Source organism: Quercus suber, unplaced genomic scaffold (genome assembly GCF_002906115.3).
Source record: "Quercus suber isolate HL8 unplaced genomic scaffold, Cork oak 2.0 scaffold_215, whole genome shotgun sequence".
In the NCBI taxonomy this organism is placed as follows: domain Eukaryota; kingdom Viridiplantae; phylum Streptophyta; class Magnoliopsida; order Fagales; family Fagaceae; genus Quercus; species Quercus suber.
The window spans coordinates 571,711-587,403 of NW_027069673.1; the positions used below are offsets into that span (position 1 = coordinate 571,711).

A 15,693-nucleotide genomic window follows, 5' to 3' on the forward strand; every position below is an offset into this window, starting at 1 on the left:
AGAGTGAAATAATAATAAAAAATGAATAAAATGATTATTTAAATAAAGTAGAGTGTATAATAGATAATATGATGTGTGTGTTTTGTAAAAGTGACTATGTAAAATAAAAAAAATGAATTCTTATGCTAAAATAGACAGAAATTTTGCAAAGACTAATACAATTGCTCTAAGAATAGAAAGGCTTTAAGGCACGAACAAATAGTTTTTTTAATACCATATTTGGTCATGCTCAAATAGTTTGCTAATGGATTGCAAGAACATCTCTCTAAGGATACCAATTTTTTTTTTTTTTTGATATATATGAATTTATGAATTTATGGTCTAAACAAGCCTAGAACAAAGTATAAGTTAATTAACTAATAAGGTAAAATACAGTTGACCTCCTTGAGGTTTAGGTTGATGCCAATCATGTCCAAGATTTTTCAAAATTGACCAATTGGAACTCTAAACTGTTATTCATTTTTCTTCTCTCTCTCTCATAGTGATTGAAAGCAACGAGGAATTTAAAAGTGGAAGACCCCAATGGTTATTTCCAATTTGTGGTATTATGCACAAAAAGGTTTTACTTCACCAAAACATAAATAAAATCAGATAACGAAGGTGAGTGTAAATTGTAGGGCTTTTTAAGAAAATAACCATCAATCCCAAACAATATCATTAGTTAGGCAAACTTTCAAACTAATTTCATTTTTAACAATTCGAGTGAACTGAAGTCGATTTCCCTCTCTTTGTTCAAACACTTACGCATAAATCGACTCCGGAGGAGACGATTTCTATGCACAGAAATCGACTCCAGAGGAGACGGTTTCTGTACATAGAAATCGTCTCCAGAGGAGTCGATTTCTGTACATAGAAATTGTCTCCTCTGGAGTCGATTCTTTGTATATATTTTCAAACAAGCTGTGATGAAAAGAACGAAGAAAAAACTGAATCAAGCTGTGATGAAGAACGAACCCAGAACGAAGAAGAACGAACCCAGGCGCCGATTCTGACCGACGAACCCAGCAACACCGATGAGCAAACGAAGAACCCAGGCGCCGATTCACCAAACTCCGACGAACCCCAGCAACACCGACGATTTGATTTGTTTTGGAGATTTTTTCATGGGTTTTTAGGGCTTGGAAGTGGAAACCCAGGCGCGGGGAGGAAAGGAAGAACACGAAAAAATCGTGTAAGTTTTTGGGCTGGGCATATCAAAGAAATCGACTTCGTTGAAGTCGTTTTCTATACAAAGAAATCGACTTCAGTAAAGTCGATTTCTTTGTATAGGATGCGACTCTAGTGAAATCAGTTTCTGTGTAAAAAATCACAAAAAATATGCAATATGAACAGTAAAATCGACTCCTCTAAAGTCGAATTGTTAAAAATGCAATATGTTTGAAACATTGGCTAACTAATAATATTGTTTGAGTTTTGTAGTTATTTTTTTAAAAATTCCTAAATTGTAAATTAAAGTTGATTTGGCTAGTAGGCCCCATTCACGCAACTTCCCACTTGGCCCACCTAGCCCACCCAATTTTTTTATACCCACACCCACACACACTCTGTCACACTCATTCAGATCAAAAACACAATTTTGGGGAAAAAAAAAAATTGAATTTGAGATTTGAGAATAGAGAAATGGCGGCAACGGAGGCAGCAGGAAAGTTAGCGTACAGAATATACAGAGCAGTGAGCTACGGTGCCGAGCCGGTGGTGAATCTTCACCTACGGTGGCGCAGACTTCGTGGCCGCGAACACTCTCTCCGCTGGACCGAGCGATTGGGCCTTCCTTCTCTCTCTCGGCCCACCGGCCCACTCCTCTGGTTCCACGCCGTCTCTCTAGGTTCCCCCAACTTCTCAAACTCTCTATATGCTGCAAATTCAAATGCTCAATGCGTTGTTGAAAAATTGTATTAGGTTCTGTCAAAATTAAAGGTTTATCAAATTACACATACTATAAATTGAAATTGTAGGTGAAGGAATTACGGCGATTCCGATAATCAAAGAGTGCATGAAGCAGAGGCCTGATGTGAACGTTTTGATGACTACTACAACAGTGTCTGCATTGTAAGAAATTATGGTTTTTTTTTTTTTTTTTTTTTAATTTATTAATTGTAGCTTATTATTGTGAATTTGATTTGGTAGAGTGCCATTTAATTAAAGCTTATACAGTCCAAATAAATTTCCTAGGGATTGTTCTTGATTTGCATATTTGAAGTGATGAATTAGCTATTAAGCCGATAGGAAATGGCGTGTTCAATAATTTAATCTAACATGAAGAACCGCACTAATAACTAATAAGCGCGACTGACCTTTGTGTACATATATTTGTGAATTACCTTTATTGGTGCAGCGAAGTAATAAGTAAACGGCTTCCAAGTGGTGTCATATATCAGGTACTCTTCGGGATATTAAGTCGACATTTACTTTGTTCTCTTCGCTATGAAAAATTGAATATGTGCAGATTCATTTTGATATTTCTATAGACTATTCTATAGTACATTTCTGTTCTTATGTGACTTGACAAATCGGTGGCATTTCATTGCTTTGCTTAAGTAAGAAGTAGCATAACGTGTCGTGTTCTTGTTGGCCATAAAGCATCGGGTTGCTTAGAACTGCATGTTTCACCATGCTGTTTAGCTTCTTGATATTTTCAACTGCTATGATGGTCAAAACCCAGAAAACTGTTGACTTCACATGATGTTATTATTGAAATAATTAGAACTTAATGGTGATGCTGCTTCAGCCTTAATTTTTCTGTTAGTAGACCTTTAAAAAAAAATTTCTATCTTCCAAATGAAATAAAAGGATCTATAGAAACTTCAAGGTTGAATGGGAACAATATTAACACCAATGCCTTTTAAGCTAGTTTCTCAGCCATTCTATCAAAATAGCTTGGTAGCTGTGGCTTCACAGGGAGCTTTTCTTGCTAGGTTTCGGTGTCCCGCTTCTCGCTACTGCCTATTTAAGTTAGGGCTTTAACAGCAACATGGTTTGAAAATTTTGTTTGTGACTGCATTTGATGTCTATGCCTTAAGCTTTAATGCATTACCTGTTCGCTTTAGCTTAACCAAAAATTGATGTAACATTCGTTTTAATGTTCTCAAACTTTCCGGTTGAAACAGTTTGCCCCACTTGATACTCCTTCTGCAGTGGGTGCTTTCCTTGACTATTGGAAGCCAAATGCAATCATCCTAATAGAGAGTGAACTATGGCCAAATCTTATTATGGGTGCTTCAGAAAATGGTGTAAGTTAGTCCTTCATATTCACACATGTAATATATGTTTATTTACTTCAATTAGATCTTGGACCACCCTTTATTTGTTTAAAGACATCATGTTTTTCTCGAGCAACGTTATTCTATATGTGTGCATAATTGCGTATCTTACAAAGTCATTTTTGAGATCGTATGCCTTTCATGATATATATATATATATATATAGACACACATGCATGCATCTCTGTAATTAAAGCAGGCATTCTTAGATACCTTGTGTGATTCTCTTAACTTATTCCCATCTATTTGCTTTTCAGATAGTGCTGGCATTGTTGAATGCTCGAATGTCTTCAAAATCCTTTAAAATTTTTTCTGGACCATTGCTTCTTCCACTGATTTCATTGATGCTGTCAAAGTTTTCTTTGATTGTCCCCTTGGTATGTATTCCTTTGTTTTTAATGACAGTAATTTGTATTCCGTTGTTGCTGATCTTGTTGTATGACACAGAGCACTATGCAAGCAATCCACTTCCAACTACTACAAGCCTCTCCTTATATCATAAAATTTTCTGGTGACCTAAAATATGGTATGCTCATCAAATATGAGTTGAAATCCATTTAGTATTTTTAAATGTTGATTTTTAAAAGTGGTCTTCCCCTATTTTTTTTTTATTGATTATTGTTGGACTATACTTCTTTTGAAGTACTTTTGATGATTCAGTTGCTACCATTTGAATCCCTTATTTTATCTTTTGCAATTTTCCAATAAATAAATTTTGAAAGTAGTTGAAGAAGATGAATATAGTCTATCTTAATTTGGTGTTGCATTCTTTCCATTCAGCGGTAGAAGAATTTGATGCTTCAGAGGGAGAGTTAAGAAGTATACAGGATCTGAAGTTACAGCTTGCCCACAGGCAGGTTTGGATGGCCTCTTCCATACATAGGGGTGAAGAAGAAAGTCAGTTCCCAGTCATTTGCTTCCAATACTAACATAGTACAGTGACCTAAATTCATTTGTCCTTTTTCAGTCAAATTTATGTAAAGACCTCACCTCCATTTTGTGGTGTTATTATACCACATTAATAGCTGTGTTGGTTTATAAAAGTTTGATTTAACTTATAAGTCTAGGAGTCCATGATTGTAATGCAACTGGTACAACTGACATATTAGGGTAGTTTGATGTCACTAAGAATGGAATTTTTTCTCATTGCAAAAATGTCAACGTGCTCTATCTACTCAATTTGTATTACCCGCCAATTTTTCAAATTGCTGCATTCATTTTTTTTCTTTTCATATTTTGTAGGTCCATTTTTTGGGAAAGTAGAACAAATCCACCCAAAATGAAGTAACTAATTGTTCTTGACTTTTGACTTCTTTTTGTTTAGTTACCATGTTCAACTTTAACAGATTCACTATTAATATCTCTGGGGCATAACATATAGATGTATTATAGTGGCCTTCAGTTTCCTTTAACTTTTATTGTTGTTTTAGTTTTCTTTACTTGTTGAAAATAAAAGCTGAAGTGCCATTGGTTCTCTCTGCAGTAATGCTAGGAGTTCATAGAGTGCTCACGGAAATGCATCCAGATATAGTCACTATACTTGTGCCTCGCGATCCACAACATGGACTAGAAATTGCTCAAGTATGGTTCTGATGCAAAGCCAGTTAACAATATGACTGTAGTTCCCCTCTTTATAATTGCTCCTGATGGTCATTCATAATAAGTTCCCAACAATCTTGTTATAAGAGATGGATGAAATTTCTAAACCCAGATACTAATTAAGTTCATGGTAGTACAGTAATCATTAAACAGTATTTGAAAGACATTAACAATCTGGGTTGTAAAAGTAATCATGTGCAATTGATTACGAATGTGTAGATACATAATGTAATGCAATTTGGAATTCTATTTTAGAAGTTTTCACAGTATTAGGAACATGTGTTTACTTCTTGAATTTATGGTCCATATGGGTTAGATTTTATCTTTTTCAAAACAGAATAACTTTTTTTTTTCTTTTCTAATTTGGTTAATATTCTAATGCATAGCTGCATTGGATCTATCACATCTGAGGCTACACCTTAACATACCTTTCTCTGTGTGTGTGATGCCTTTGCCTTAAATGGTGCAGGAATTGCAGAAAGCAGGGCAAAATGTAGCTTTGAGGTCTCGACAGGAGAACCTTAAGCCAGGAACTAATATATACGTTGTGGACACATTAGGTTTGCATTTTCTTTCTCCTCTACTTCTTTTGTTGTCTTTTACTTTTTCCCTACAAAGCATGTTTACTTCTGTGAAAAGTTCTTCGAGAATTGAAAGCATCTCACCCATGTTGCTTTACCTTAAAACACCATTTTAGTCAAGATGATTTTGAAGTCTACAACAATTTCTCCATTATCCAGACCTAACCATGTGTAAGATTAATTATTAGTATGTACCTCATAGATTTGAAGCATACTAGATGAAGTAAGATGCTTTTAGAGAGTTGCATGATTGGTACGTACTTGATTTTTTGGATAAGAGAATAATTTATTAGAAAGAAGGTACACTCAAATGCAATTGCCCTTAAAGAATTACAAATGGACACTCATTAGGTCCAAAATTTCAAAAAATGGAACTAAACGACACCCTCCCCCAGTCAAAGTACAATATGCAAACAAAGATCTCAAAAAACTGAGACTTCCCACATGGAACATGATGTAAATAGGTTTCTTCAAATAAGAACGTTAAGACAAATGAATGGGAAGACAAAAAAGGACAAAACAGAACCTAATACTTTGGTGAATGGTTTGGGGCCTAGCTGATGGGAACTCTAGTTGGGGGTTAAATGAGGGAGTTAATAGGCATGGGTTGTCGACTTTCAACCAAGGCTTCGTTTATTTTAGTGTAAAATGTTTTACCACTGGTGATGTTCTCAATGAAAAAGGGTCTCAGAGAAAATGAATTGTTTTCCGTTGTTTGTTTGCAACTTGGAAAATAATTTTCTAACCTTTGATTACACTGAAAATTCCCAACGATGATGACAGTCGTGAGAGGAAAGTGGTGGTGGCAGCAATGGCAGGTGATTGATGATGGTGGGCGAGTGGTAGCAGCAGGCAGGTTGAGTTACAGCCAGAGTTTGATGGCCGTGAAGGCTGGCAGTTAGTTGTCAGTGATAGGCTGTGGTGGCTGGAGAGTGGCAGCTGGTGGTGGCAACGGCCGGCAACCAATGGCCAATTGGTAGTTTTGGAAGGGGGGCTGGGGGGAGATGGTATTGACCATCAACCATAAAGGAGTTGAAAGGGGTAAGAGTGGTAGGGATAAAGTCAAGGCTTTTCTGGAAATTGGTTTACATCTTTTAAACCATTTTCCACCATTTTGGTGTAACTAGTTGTTGACCATAGAAAACATTTTTTTGTTGACTTAACATTTTCATTTGCATTAAACACCGGAAAACCTTTTTTAGAGAATATATTTATGTGGAAACAAAAGGAGCAATAGAATGAATTGTACCAGGAGTGAAATGGTTCATTTTATTGAAGCAGCTGATGAATTAGGATTTATTCATGTAAACCCCAAATTAATGATGAGAGTTTATTAGTTGAGCCAACTTTTGTCCGGTTTTGCTATTGGATTTCCTTTGTTTCTCCATTAGATACATCATCCAAAATGTAAGTCACAAACCTCCCAAGGATTACATGTTTGCTTCAAAGGATATGTTCAAGGATAATGCCCCAAAGTTACTTTTTCTCATCAGCAATTCTCCTAAACTCACACTTAAAAAGTGTGGGTCATTCATGGGGCACATGCTGTGCACCTGGAAGGATAGGTTTCATTTCAAATCCTATGTTGCATATTAGGTATAATGGGAGTTGCTTTGGAATGAAGATCTTTCTTTTATATTTTTCATATAATTTGCTTTCACCGTATTTGGTGTTCTGTGTTCTTTAATAAATCAAAATATTTCTGTACCCCATGCCTGCCACTCCTCTTGAGGCTTACACTGCACCGCAGGTGAACAATGAAAGCTTAGTCTGCTCCATTCTCATATATTTATATCAACTGGTGCCTGGTTTTGTTTTTGACAGACCTGGGTTGAATTTTGTCATCCTGGGTCTCTCTTCCACTCCCCCCCACCCCCCCCAAATTTTCCGTATGTGGATTTGAAGAATAGCCAATGTAGACATTTTGTTGAGCCTGTTGATGTTCATGAAATTGGCAGTCGTGACTGCAATTGAGGCTTGCATAGAAGTCAATAACATGATACATACCTTACGAGGCACTATTCCATGCATATATCAAACCTTGCATGGGTAGGCTTTTATGCTTGATTTAAAGGATATTTGGTCCACAATGATAATATTGCTATGTCCTCTTTGAATCTGTTTTGTAGGTGAGTTGAGATACCTGTATAGGTTAACTCCAATAGCTGTAGTTGGAGGCTCGTTCTTCTCTGGTTTGGCTGGCCATAACATATTTGAAGCTGCTGCGGCTGGCTGTGCTGTTTTGACAGGTAAACTTTTGTTCGCTCATACGTTCTTGGGTTAAATTGTCATGTTTTAAGGTACTATTTTAGAAGCTCTTCTTTTTGGTTTATATCAGGTTGTCATGTTGGGCATTTCTCACACATGGTACTAGAAATGCAACGATTAAATCCTTTGTCAGTTATGCAGGTTTGCTGAACTCTCTCCTTGTTAATATTTTCTATTTCAAATTTAATATATATTATTTAAGATCATTTTTTCAAACTCTTTTTGTAGTTCAATCTCCAAAATGATTATAATGTTTCGACAATATTAAATAATAATTCTGCTCTGAAAATCTAGAACAAATAAAGAGATATGAGGTGTCTTGTGAGTATTCAATCGATTTTTGAGTCTGTGCTAATCTTCGTAGACTTAAGGTTAAGGTTATTTGTTAACATGATTTGTTCCATCTTCTTTTTGTAGCGTACAGGGCTACAACTTTTCAGTTGACTTAGATATTTGTAGATGATTTTTGTTTGCCAGATTGGGGGATTTTGATGTAAGGAAGGGATCCGTATGGATGGTTCCTGAGTTAAGTAGTGGGAATTAGAGGATCTATTAACATTGAAACACACGTATTTCCTGCTTCAGTTAATTCTTTGAGAAAAGCTATGAAATAATTCAAGAAGATACTTTGAACTGTATTGGTGCTGAACTTCAATCTGAATCTATAAGGGCTACTATATGCTGAAATCATAATATGAGATAGCTCAGTCAAATACGGTCTCCTTACTAGAAAGCTCTTAGATCTTATTAATGGCCAGTTTGGATAGAGGGGGAGTAGTATAGTTGGCCAGAAATTGTCAATTTCTGGCCAACTCTACTCTACTCCCCCTACCTCCCCCTTCATCTAAACTAGCCATAAGGGCATCTGAACCATTACATTCCCAGAAAATCAACTGTTCTTTAAGTTTTTCATTTTTGAATTTTATTAAATTTTATTTGGGATCTTTTACTGTAACTGCCCATTCAGGTTTCTGGAAAATTAGAGCTTGAGAAAGCGCTCAAGGAGCTCTTCAGTGATGCCAAAGTTCTAGAAGCACGCCGCATGGCTGCAAAACAAGCATTTCGTGCTTTGTCCACTGGTATTGTTGCCAATGTTTGGAGTCTGCTAAATGTCCATGTTTTAAATCAGGCTCTCTGTTAGAAACTTAATCAAGACTGACATGCAACAAAAGTAATGTGAAGGTGAAGACTGCTTTATTCTACAAAAATGAAGTACTTACCAATTTAATGCTAATTAGTGCGTCTGGAACCTGTCATGGCTCTTCATACATCAGGCACAACCTTTCTAGCTGTATCTTTCAAGTCACACTGATCTATACAATCTCATTCGGTGGGTGTTATATTGGTGGTCCGCTATGCCATTGGGTACATTCAATTTGGACATCAACTTTTGTCCATATGAGAAGGTGAAAGAGAAAGTTAAGTGGTGTTGTAATCAAGTGTTACCCTGAACCAAAGTTGCATCTAGCCTGGATTTGAGTGAAATAGAAAGATAATTATGCAATACAAATTACAGCTCATGTCCTTTTTATACCTTGTACAGTACATATTCTTTTGCATCTGTTTCTATGAAATTTATGTATTTTTGCACTGACATTTTGTTTCTTCATGTGTCTCTACCTGCTTCAAAAGGCTGCATTTGAAAATTATACAACTATAAGGGAATTATTTTCTTCCCTTTTTTAAGTAATTTGAGAAGTTTTGGTACTTTAAAATTTGTGGTTGGAAGCTTCAAGGTGTGATGTAATCCTCTTTCACATCCATTATGGTGTTGGTGTCAAAGGGTTTGGCTGTAGCGAACCTTTTGATTTGCCTGTTCTATAGAACTGCAAGCTTGGGAACTTAAAAGACATTGGATAATGAAGAAGGTAATAGATTCCGCTTTTGGTATATATATTTCAGTTCCAGTAATGCTATTTTAGTTCTGTTGGTACATGCCAATCAATTTTCTTCTCTTTATGTTCTGGTAAGAGAACAGATCATGCAGTACCTCCATTTTTCAGTTTGGGACCACTTAACAAATTTTTTTTTTTTAATAAATTTGAGAGTTAAGCATTTTCAGTATGTCTAATTCAATACAAATACTAAAATTAATTGAAAAAAGCATCTATTAGAGTTACCTGTTTCTAGATTTGGATTATATTACAGATCTATACATTTATTGCAAGTTCAAGTGACCATTCACATGTTTTCACTTAGGTTCCTATATAAATTCATGGTATAGATTAATCTATAAACTATGTTGTAGATTTTACATCTTTCTTAATTTTTGGTTAGCTGGAAAATATTTCAGTTTACACTATATGTTCACAGCTCAGAAACAAGTTTATGGGAACATAGGCAAATGTTGATGCACTCTATCAGCTTTTTATCCTACATGTTTTCTTTCTTGTTTTTTTACTTGATCACAGAAATTTTGACGGTGATCTAATTGATTAGAAAAGGATTTGAGTTGTTGCTCTGTTGTATGGCTCATGGCTATGTATGTGTAGCTTCCAGTCTTCCTGGGTGCTTCACAATAGCTGTTTATTTCTCATGAAAAATCTTAACCTTCATTGAATGTTTTTTTTTTTACTTCTGAATAACATTCATTGAATGTAAAAGGCATAAATATGTTACCTATCAACAACATCAAAAAAGAAGAAGAAGCAAAAGGCATAAAATTGTAATCCTTTGTTTCAATATAATTTGGTAATATGTTATGAACCTGTTTAGTAGCAATTGATTAACAATGCTGCTGCTTGTCAGTCTTTAATGTACAGAGCCTGGTTCAGCAGGAGGCAGTCTCTGCTGTATTTCTCGTTTCCCGACTGTTGTAGCTGTATCTCTAGCATGTTGATTTTCTTGCAATTCCTTGAAGAAGTGGTCTAGAGTCCTTCAATGAGCTCAATCCCAGCTTTTCCACGGCCCCATGGCAAGTGAATTGACTCTCATTATTACTGCCTCCAAGGGACTGGATTATATCTTAAAAAAGAAACTCATCGCAAGGTATGGCAAGAGGGCCACTCTTGTTATGAACATTCTCTTCATAAGCTTGGTCTAGCAACTGTCGAATTACTGGGTGGTTCAGGTAATCCGCTCTTATAACAAACCTCTTGCTAGCTTCTCCCACTTTTACAGCCAAGTGACCTGGAGGAACGTCCTGGGGGTGGGGGGTTTCTTTGCTCCGCCTCGGGCAAACTGCCGCCACATGCAAGCCATTCTTTTGAGGTCTCAGGTATGCATGTGAAGTATTTGAGAGCTTAGAATGGCCCATGGTGGTGTACTTATCAAGCAGGGAAATATCCTCTACAGTTAGGTCCTATACAGTTTATGCTTTTACATGTCACAACATCCCATATAGACATAGTTATTCAATCATGTGTCCTGTTAGAAGAATGACTTAAGATAACTAGGTTTTGTCAAAGTTTTGTTACTGCATGAATTGTAGGTTACGTTGCATAGAACTATACATTTTGGCATTATGCTATTGAGGGATTTTGGGGGTTTCCCTCGTCATCTTGTATGTGACGTTACTATTGCAATTAGTTTTTTCTGGGTTGTAGCTAATTATATTTATGCGTGATTAAACCAACAATGTTTTGATTGATTTTGACGATGTTTTCTCCAATGTAATAACCTTGAGGGTCTGCCTTGGATTTTTTTTTTTTTTTTTTTTAATTAGAGTTTTAACTTATGACGTTTACTTTTTATAATTGTGCTCTTTATCATCAGACTAAGACACTAAATAGTTTTTTGTGTAAGCGAAGACTGAACTTTAGATCTCTTATTCGACCATCAAAAACTTTACTAGTTGTGCTAACTAGAACCCACCTATTTTAGATAAATACACCAATGGGCAATGAGTTCTTAACAACTAAAAATATAGCATTTTTCTCCCATCAAACACCCCAAAAATAAAAATAAATAAATGTAGTGCATAGTGATGGCTGGTGGCAGGTGCATAATGAGAAAGTAATTATAATTTAAGCGGTATATTGTAAATATTCTCGTAGTTATTCTGCACTAAATAAATAAATAAATAAAAACCTAGTTTAGAGTTGAAATTGACTTATGTGACTATGACAAATGCTTGACATGTTTTGGTTAGGAACCTGTCATTCTGTTGCCTTCTTTCATATGTCATCGCATGTGTGTGCGAACTAAGACTTGAAATATCTGTGTTTCACACGTGTCATTCGTCACTGAGTTGGGAAATATGAATTGGGGTGGTGACCAATCGTGCTTTAGTTTTGATGCACTCTACATGATAATAGCTGTCGTGAAAAATATAAAGTTGGGCTTAAATATTACCCATTTTAAAGCATCTTTTTACTTAAATGGTGGGTTTTGTTGGTTGGGCCAGGCCCAAGTTCCACTTGTATCACGTAGATTTCTTAAAAGAGGTTAGTATGGTAGGAACTAGGAAAAAGTCTACTTCCAAGAAATTCTCTAACCCGATGCATCATAAAACCATTCACTTATACTTTTAGTTGCATGATTTATTTAGTGAATCGTGTGACTTATTTAAATAATAAATGTAGATTGTTTTATAAATTGTCACATAATATATTGGAGAAAATTCCTCCAATTTAGATAGTTTTATAAATTGTCACATGCAAATAATCTTTTTATAAACTAAGTTTTTCTTTAGATTTTTTTTTAAAAAAAAATTCCTCTAATCCATTATGTGGCAAATTATAAAACAATTGTCATCTCTAATGTCTAGTACAAACACTAAGGGCAAGAAAAATTGACCAAAGGCTAGAAAACAAAAAAAGTATCTACTACAAATACTCGACTCTCTTATGCTAGGCACTCACACTTGACAAATGGTACTAGAGAAATTTTGCTAAAATAAGCCAAATTAGTGTAAAAGAAATCATAAGTAGGTGAATGTTAACATACGTGTAGACAGGGAAAATTCCCGACCTATCACAAGCTGACACGTCACACTACCAAGTCCACAAAATGCAGCCAATTACAAAGCGCCACATGCTACTGCTAGGTTTTACTATCACTATTCAGAAGCCAATAGAAATTTGCCAAGTATCATGCAAAGACCAATCACACATCATCGCACGTGTAAGCGATGACACAATCAGCCTCGCACGTGTAAGCGATGACATAAGCGGACCAATCAAACTCTGCCACGTGTCACCAATCAAACTCTGCCATGTGTCACCAATCAAGCTCCGCCATGTGTCGCTTACCTACCCCTAAACTCCTATAAATAGAAGCCTTCCTAAGGCATTTGAGGGGATCTGAGGAGATCAAGGGGATGAAATCCAAGGAGGACCAGGCCATTGGAAGCACTCAGAAGTCCAGAAGCTCTGCCGGAACCAAGCTCTAAAGCAAAATCATAATATGAGATAGCTCAGTCAAATACAGTCTCCTTACTAGAAAGCTCTTAGATCTTATTAATGGCCAGTTTGGATAGAGGGGGAGTAGTAGAGATGGCCAGAAATGACAATTTCCGGCCAACTCTACTCTACTCCCCCTCCCCCCCTTCATCTAAACTAGCCATAAGGGCATCTGAACCATTACATTCCCAGAAAATCAACTGTTCTTTAAGTTTTTCATTTGTGAGTTTTATTAAATTTTATTTGGGATCTTTTACTGTAACTGCCCATTCAGGTTTCTGGAAAATTAGAGCTCGAGAAAGCGCTCAAGGAGCTCTTCAGTGATGCCAAAGTTCTAGAAGCACGCCGCATGGCTGCAAAACAAGCATTTCGTGCTTTGTCCACTGGTATTGTTGCCAATGTTTGGAGTCTGCTAAATGTCCATGTTTTAAATCAGGCTCTCTGTTAGAAACTTAATCAAGACTGACATGCAACAAAAGTAATGTGAAGGTGAAGACTGCTTTATTCTACAAAAATGAAGTACTTACCAATTTAATGCTAATTAGTGCGTCTGGAACCTGTCATGGCTCTTCATACATCAGGCACAACCTTTCTAGCTGTATCTTTCAAGTCACACTGATCTATACAATCTCATTCGGTGGGTGTTATATTGGTGGTCCGCTATGCCATTGGTACATTCAATTTGGACATCAACTTTTGTCCATATGAGAAGGTGAAAGAGAAAGTTAAGTGGTGTTGTAATCAAGTGTTACCCTGAACCAAAGTTGCATCTAGCCTGGATTTGAGTGAAATAGAAAGATAATTATGCAATACAAATTACAGCTCATGTCTTTTTATACCTTGTACAGTACATATTCTTTTGCATCTGTTTCTATGAAATTTATGTATTTTTGCACTGACATTTTGTTTCTTCATGTGTCTCTACCTGCTTCAAAAGGCTGCATTTGAAAATTATACAACTATAAGGGAATTATTTTCTTCCCTTTTTAAGTAATTTGAGAAGTTTTGGTACTTTAAAATTTGTGGTTGGAAGCTTCAAGGTGTGATGTAATCCTCTTTCACATCCATTATGGTGTTGGTGTCAAAGGGTTTGGCTGTAGCGAACCTTTTGATTTGCCTGTTCTATAGAACTGCAAGCTTGGGACTTAAAAGACATTGGATAATGAAGAAGGTAATAGATTCCGCTTTTGGTATATATATTTCAGTTCCAGTAATGCTATTTTAGTTCTGTTGGTACATGCCAATCAATTTTCTTCTCTTTATGTTCTGGTAAGAGAACAGATCATGCAGTACCTCCATTTTTCAGTTTGGGACCACTTACAAATTTTTTTTTTTTAATAAATTTGAGAGTTAAGCATTTTCAGTATGTCTAATTCAATACAAATACTAAAATTAATTGAAAAAAGCATCTATTAGAGTTACCTGTTTCTAGATTTGGATTATATTACAGATCTATACATTTATTGCAAGTTCAAGTGACCATTCACATGTTTTCACTTAGGTTCCTATATAAATTCATGGTATAGATTAATCTATAAACTATGTTGTAGATTTTACATCTTTCTTAATTTTTGGTTAGCTGGAAAATATTTCAGTTTACACTATATGTTCACAGCTCAGAAACAAGTTTATGGGAACATAGGCAAATGTTGATGCACTCTATCAGCTTTTTATCCTACATGTTTTCTTTCTTGTTTTTTTACTTGATCACAGAAATTTTGACGGTGATCTAATTGATTAGAAAAGGATTTGAGTTGTTGCTCTGTTGTATGGCTCATGGCTATGTATGTGTAGCTTCCAGTCTTCCTGGGTGCTTCACAATAGCTGTTTATTTCTCATGAAAAATCTTAACCTTCATTGAATGTTTTTTTTTTTACTTCTGAATAACATTCATTGAATGTAAAAGGCATAAATATGTTACCTATCAACAACATCAAAAAAGAAGAAGAAGCAAAAGGCATAAAATTGTAATCCTTTGTTTCAATATAATTTGGTAATATGTTATGAACCTGTTAGTAGCAATTGATTAACAATGCTGCTGCTTGTCAGTCTTTAATGTACAGAGCCTGGTTCAGCAGGAGGCAGTCTCTGCTGTATTTCTCGTTTCCGACTGTTGTAGCTGTATCTCTAGCATGTTGATTTTCTTGCAATTCCTTGAAGAAGTGGTCTAGAGTCCTTCAATGAGCTCAATCCCAGCTTTTCCACGGCCCCATGGCAAGTGAATTGACTCTCATTATTACTGCCTCCAAGGGACTGGATTATATCTTAAAAAAGAAACTCATCGCAAGGTATGGCAAGAGGGCCACTCTTGTTATGAACATTCTCTTCATAAGCTTGGTCTAGCAACTGTCGAATTACTGGGTGGTTCAGGTAATCCGCTCTTATAACAAACCTCTTGCTAGCTTCTCCCACTTTTACAGCCAAGTGACCTGGAGGAACGTCCTGGGGGTGGGGGGTTTCTTTGCTCCGCCTCGGGCAAACTGCCGCCACATGCAAGCCATTCTTTTGAGGTCTCAGGTATGCATGTGAAGTATTTGAGAGCTTAGAATGGCCCATGGTGGTGTACTTATCAAGCAGGGAAATATCCTCTACAGTTAGGTCCTATACAGTTTATGCTTTTACATGTCACAACATCCCATATAG

General features: G+C 36.1%; 1 protein-coding gene across 3 annotated transcripts; it reads left to right on the forward strand.

Moving 5' to 3' along the window:
- Positions 1-1,522: 1,522 nt before the first annotated feature.
- Positions 1,523-13,964, forward strand: LOC112024929 (probable 3-deoxy-D-manno-octulosonic acid transferase, mitochondrial). Of its 3 annotated transcripts, XR_010631420.1 has the most exons (13): positions 1,524-1,825; positions 1,956-2,049; positions 2,336-2,378; positions 3,108-3,230; positions 3,518-3,637; positions 3,708-3,786; positions 4,041-4,157; positions 4,744-4,841; positions 5,329-5,419; positions 7,570-7,689; positions 7,779-7,849; positions 8,676-9,576; positions 10,457-11,260. XR_010631420.1 is itself a non-coding variant. In XM_065779625.1 (12 exons), exons 1-12 carry the CDS (start codon positions 1,621-1,623, stop codon positions 13,496-13,498), a joined length of 1,335 nt encoding a protein of 444 aa, XP_065635697.1. In that variant the 5' UTR covers positions 1,523-1,620; the 3' UTR covers positions 13,499-13,964. The 3 variants fall into 3 exon arrangements, 2 of the variants coding, with proteins under 2 accessions (XP_065635697.1, XP_023913349.2); XM_065779625.1 differs by lacking the exons at positions 8,676-9,576; positions 10,457-11,260 and adding an exon at positions 13,325-13,964 and having other exon boundaries at positions 1,523-1,825; XM_024057581.2 differs by having other exon boundaries at positions 8,676-11,260.
- The last annotated feature ends 1,729 nt before the right edge of the window (positions 13,965-15,693 follow it).